The sequence below is a fragment of the Tachysurus vachellii genome, chromosome 9, assembly GCF_030014155.1.
Source record: "Tachysurus vachellii isolate PV-2020 chromosome 9, HZAU_Pvac_v1, whole genome shotgun sequence".
Taxonomy (NCBI): domain Eukaryota; kingdom Metazoa; phylum Chordata; class Actinopteri; order Siluriformes; family Bagridae; genus Tachysurus; species Tachysurus vachellii.
Window position 1 is genome coordinate 13,304,265 of NC_083468.1, and position 6,119 is coordinate 13,310,383.

Genomic DNA, 6,119 nt, shown 5'->3' on the forward strand with positions numbered 1-6,119 from the left:
CCACTGAACCCACAAAGCCCAGCCCTGATCTAAACTGGAACAGAAAGACGTGATTCTGTCCTCAGTGCTTGTAGAAATTTAGGCAGGCTCCAGGCTGAGACAGGGTCACCAGTCCCCTTCTATTTTTCTGAACTTATGATCCTGTAAGTGGAGCTCAAGCTTCCATGTTCTTGAGATTTCTGGGTCTTTTGGAGCTAAAATGAGTTTAAAGGAGTGAAACAGTGTTAGTCCTGTGGACTACTAAATGAACAATGAAGTATGATGTGATTTGGAAGCTTGGAAGTGCCTCACTCATTTGTCTTTTCTTCAGCCATTGCAGGATTGCGAGTATTTCTTTATTTGTGCAAAGGTTTATTCTCGGATTTTTTTTTTTTTTCTGAAAAACAAGAGGATCATTTTTCTTGAACCACATCATTAGATTTTAATTAACCAGAGATGTTTTGATCCTGTATTGTGTAAAAGCACTACTTCTCCTTCTCCTATACATTATAGTGTTTGCTTTCAACACAGCTGATTCAACTAATGTAATTGTCAGCACTTTTTAAGTTGAAAAACGTTTTAAGGAAAACACTGAAATGTATAGGGCAAGGTTGGGAAGCTAATGTTTTGAAATAGTCTTTTATTTATATAAAAAAATTTTTTTGCCCCATTATACCATCAGAAAACTGTTCTCAGAAAAACAGCCCCACATTTCCACAAATGGCTGATATATATATATATATATATATATAGATATATATATATATATCTATATATCTATATATATATATATCTATATATATATATATCTATATATATATAGATCTATATATATATATATATTTATATATATATATATATATATATATCTTTTCTCTAATCATCCAGAGTGAGAACAATGCAGACCTTAATGTTAGAACACTAAATAACTAAACATAAAAATGTTTTAATCTATGGCTAATCAAAGGTACTGTTTGATATCTTTATATTGCACTAAAAGTATCATACTCTACAAATCTTCATTAATAAACCATACGAATGTTGACATGATGTTAAATGATGTTAGATGTCTGTATTTGAGCAAAAACTTGTATAGTATCCCAATACAAGTGCTGAGCTTTTGTTTCAGCAGTTGTAAAGCCAAAATTAGACTGGTGTGCTGGCAGATAATTTTTTTTTTTTTTTTTTTTTTTTTTTTTTTTATATAAAGTTTTTTGTTTTGTTTGTTTTCCTTCCATCTGTGCCTTATTTTTGTGTCCAATAAAATGCCAGGCTTTTAGTGTAGTGTATTGAAAAGAATTATGGCATTATCCTCTCTAGGGCTATTGTGCAATACCTAGGGTGTAGAAGTCATATATTTTAATTACTCTTTGTAGTGCACATACCTATTGAGAAGAGAGGCCTTTGGGATTTTGACAGTTTCTAAACAAGATCTTTAAATCAAACAATGCCCAGTATTGTTGGTGCATGTTGTGGACTGTGGAGACTTTAAAAAGAGAGTGGAAAACACTTTCTCATGGAGGAACAGAGGCATGTGTGTTAAATGGATTTGGAACTCATCTCTCTCCTTCCTCCAAGAAACTTTATTCTTTAAGGAAGAGTAATTAAAAAAAAAGTAATTTATATTTGTGAAAGCAGCCACTGTTCACATGAACTGCACTGTACATATTGTTTATACACCTGTATGTATTAAACTTTGCTACACCATGCAGTTTCATGTTGCTGTGCATTTTAATTATTTTAGTGTCTAATGGCTTATGCAGAGTGCGGAGTGTAAAATGTATATTATGTAAGTATGTAATTTTTGAGTGATCAGAATAATTACTTTAAAAAATAAAATAAAAAAGACATCATGATTGACCAGCAGATAGAAATATATGTTTACTGCTTGTGATGGCAAACAGCACATATATCCAAAACCCAGACACTGTTTGTTCAATAAATCGTTTGTTATATTCACTACACACAAACACAAGTGGACTGTGCCATTAGTTTAATTCCACATGCAAAAATATAATTTACCTGGCTTCTCCCATTCAGAAATGTATCTTTTGCATTTTCCCCCCTTGTAATATTCATCTTTTGTGTTTTCTCCCAATGTAATATGTCACATATTGGCATTATAATCAAGTTCAACTAAATAAGAGCTAGGGAATGAACACAAATACAAAAAAGACTTAAATTACATTTCACATAAATTTCACTAAAATTACATAAAAAAATCTTTAAAGATCTGGGGCTTCATTTATAAAACTGTGCGTAGGATCCCTACTAAATGTTTACATGCGCCCAAAAGCCAAAAATAGCGTATGCAAATATTCCAATTTATAAAACCATGCGTACACCTGTAAGCAATGTTCTCTTTATAAATCACAGATCACCTTCAGATGTGCGTACGTGAACCAGCCTCATATCCCGTGCTGTACGCACCCATTTTTAATCATAGTCAATGCAAATCACCTCATGATTGCTGATCGGCATGTAAATGAGAGTGGAATCCCATATATACCTGGAAAACTGGCATGCGACCCGCCAATTAATTAATCCAAGAAAGTGAAAACGTGTATTTCTGTTACTTTGAATAATGGCAACAGGTGAGAAAAGAGGAAAAAAACGTAATTTCTCAGACACTGAGATTGAAACACTTGTAGGGAAGGTGGAGGCTCGGAAAACTGTTATTTGGTGGCCACAGCAGTTGGTTCACTAATAAAAAGAAGCAGTGCGAGTGGCAAAGTATTGCTTCTGCCGTCAATTGTGTCAGTGGGATAGAACAAACAGTTGAAGAATTAAAGAAAAAATGGTCCGACCTGAAGTTATACTAATTTTTTACCAACATATTACATTTGTGTAGGCTATATATATAAATAGCAATATTGATTTTCAAAAAGTTTTATTTACATGTGCTTACAGTATGCAAAATATGTGAAATAAAGATTCTCATTCATTCAAGGTGGAGGCAAAGAGAAAACTGTCCTCCCACCGCCAGAGCGTGGCTGCAACTGGTGGGGGCCCAAGTACAGCTGATCTCACATCAGTGGACAGCAAAATCGCAGCTATAATTGGGGAGGTCAGCGTGTGTTGGATTGTATCGGAAATGTAGGGAGACACTGACATGACTGAAACCACAGAGGAGCAAGGTTAAACAGATTTTTATTCATTAACGCTCTACATTTGAGTGTGTGGTGTGATAAATGGATAAATGTTGCCAATTGTTTGTCCTTCAGTCCTTCCGGAGTCTGAAGCTGTGGGTGAACATTAGGATCAGGGTGAGGGGTTCACAGATGCAGATGCACAGCGTCCGGCTCAAAGCAGTGCCCCTTCTGCGTCTGGCACATCCAAAAGTGGTCGGATACTCACCGACGCAGTCCTGCAGTTACAGCGACCATAAACACTGTCAACAGGGTTGCAGATGAGCTACAGCAGATGAGAGAAGTGATGCAAGAAATTGCACAATCATTAAAAGATGCAGTTAAAACATGAACCTTGAGTTTTGTCTTTCTTTACAAATGCTGCATGACATCCTCACGGATTCTTGCACCTTGTTGATATCCCTCTTGTCGGCCAGGGGGCTGTGGCTCGGGGTCATAATGCTGGGGTAGAGGGAGATCAGGAATACCATTCCTCAGTGCTATATTGTGCAAAACACCACACGCCCTGACAATCTTGCACACTTTTGCTGGATGGTATAAAAGTCTGCCACCCGAGGCATCCAGAGCACGCCATCTGCATTTCAGGATGCCGATGGCACGCTCCACAACTGCGCGGGCATGAGAGTGGACCTCATTATAATGAGTTTCCTCTGTGCTCTGCGGGTTTAAAAATGGGGTGAGGAGCCAGCGTCTCAGGGGGTAACCACTGTCGCCTGCAGGTTATAATTGTATTAAAAGCAACATTGTTATAATTATATTAAAAACAAAATTGTTACAGTTTCTACTTTTTATTATTGTTAAACTCACCAAGAAGCCAGCCATCATGTACTGCGCCTGCATTTAGTCTGTTCCCTACACTGCTAGATAGATACTGTTAAGATAAAGGAATCATGTGTTGAACCAGGCCAGCGTGCCACAATGTTTGTGAGGGTCATGTTGGAGTCACATATGATTTGGACATTAAATAGAATGCACATGCTTTCTATTAACATAAGCAAATTCATTTTCAGATGGTGACCTTATAGCAACATGAGTGCAGTCAATTGCGCCAATTACATTTGGGAAACCAGACATTGCTGCAAATTGCATTTTAATTTCGGCCTGTTCTCGCACAGTGTAGGGGAACCCGATGTATCGACTACCCATATTAAGTATACCATTCAAAACGACAGATATTATGGCACTCAGGTACGGCTGTGATATACCAGACCTATAGGGTGAGATGATAGATTCCAATATAATTATTTCATATACAAAAAGGTCCTAGAGACAAAATTGAGGAATACTTATATATTTTTTTTATATAAATAATTTACCTGTCTGCCAATTCCCACTGGAAACAGCCGGTTGCCAAGAACCCCAGAGAGGGGTAGGACTTGTATTTGGACTGGGATGGCATGGTTCCGGCGTGTTGCCCTCTCTAATACTGGACCCAATTCAGCACATAGATCCAAGAGCACAGCTCTAGGGAATCTAAATCGGCTTATTAGCCAGTCATCATCATGGGCCAGGAAATCATCATGGTCCCTGAAAACTCGTTCTCTGCTTATTCTGCCATTGGCGTAATCCTCCAACAGTGCCAGCAGTGCCATCATGAAGCATTACATACCCGGGTCACCGGAGGATTTATATATTTCTAGCAATTAGACTGATCGTTAACACCTTGACAAAATCACAGAATTAATTTGTGGGCGAATATTTAAGACGAAAATGTTATAGTGAACACATGCTTCTTCATGACGGTTTTGTAATGAACACCGTAATAGTTAGGACCGATGATGAGTAGCGATTGTGCTTCATGGCTGTATTTGCAGACTTTGACATTTTATGATATATGTACATTAAGGAAAATATTTCGTTTTTACACTGTGTTCTGCAGTTCTCTAATAAAAGGGTATTTCATGCTATTCTGTATCACATGTAGTCACGCCATCTCCTCCTGTGCTCCCGTTGTGGACAATGTGACTGTAAGGCAGCGCTGATTAATTAGGGGTCAAGCCCCGAAGGGGCGTAGACACCTATTGTTATTGTCGGTTTTCTTATTATTATTATTAGGGGTCAAGCCCCGAAGGGGTGTAGACACCTATTGTTATTGTCGGTTTTCTTATTAGGGGTCAAGCCCTCAAAGGGGCGTAGACACCTATTGTTATTGTCGGTTTTCTTCTTCTTCTTCTTCTTCTTCTTCTTCTTCTTATTAGGGGTCAAGCCCCGAAGGGGCGTAGACACCTATTGTTATCGTTAGTTTTCTTATTATTAGGGGTCAAGCCCCGAAGGGGCGTAGACACCTATTGTTATCATTAGTTTTCTTCTTATTATTATTATTAGGAGTCAAGCCCGAAGGGGCGTAGACACCTATTGTTATCGTTAGTTTTCTTCTTCTTCTTCTTATTATTATTATTATTAGGGGTCAAGCCCCGAAGGGGCATAGACACCTATTGTTATTGTTAGTTTTCTTCTTATTATTATTATTATTAGGGGTCAAGCCCCAAAGGGGCGTAGACACCTATTGTTATCGTTAGTTTTCTTATTAGGCGTCAAGCCCCGAAGGGGAGTAGACACCTATTGTTATCGTTAGTTTTCTTATTATAATAATAAGAAAACTAACGATAACAATTATTAGGGGTCAAGCCCGGAAGGGGCGTAGACACCTATTGTTATCGTTAGTTTTCTTCTTCTTCTTCTTCTTCTTCTTCTTCTTCTTCTTCTTATTATTATTATTATTATTATTATTATTATTATTGTTAGGGGTCAAGCCCCGTAGGGGCGTAGACACCTATTGTTATCGTTAGTTTTCTTCTTCTTATTATTATTATTAGGGGTCAATGCCTGAAGGGGCATAGACACCTATTGTTATCGTTAGTTTGCTTATTATTATTATTAGGGGTCAAACCCCGAAGGGGCGTAGACACCTATTGTTATCGTTAGTTTGCTTATTATTATTATTAGGGGTCAAACCCCGAAGGGGCGTAGACACCTATTGTTATCGTTAGT

The 6,119-nt window shown here is 37.7% G+C and overlaps 1 protein-coding gene across 3 annotated transcripts in view; it reads left to right on the forward strand.

Annotated features, from left to right (window-relative positions):
- The window catches only part of chd2 (chromodomain helicase DNA binding protein 2), a 75,640-nt gene extending 73,950 nt beyond the window's left edge, over window positions 1-1,690 (forward strand). For all 3 annotated transcript variants that reach the window (XM_060877731.1, XM_060877729.1, XM_060877730.1), the window contains one exon: window positions 1-1,690. This exon is cut by the window's left edge and continues 233 nt beyond it. In XM_060877731.1, the coding sequence (XP_060733714.1) occupies window positions 1-53 (53 nt within the window). In that variant the 3' untranslated portion in view covers window positions 54-1,690.
- The last annotated feature ends 4,429 nt before the right edge of the window (window positions 1,691-6,119 follow it).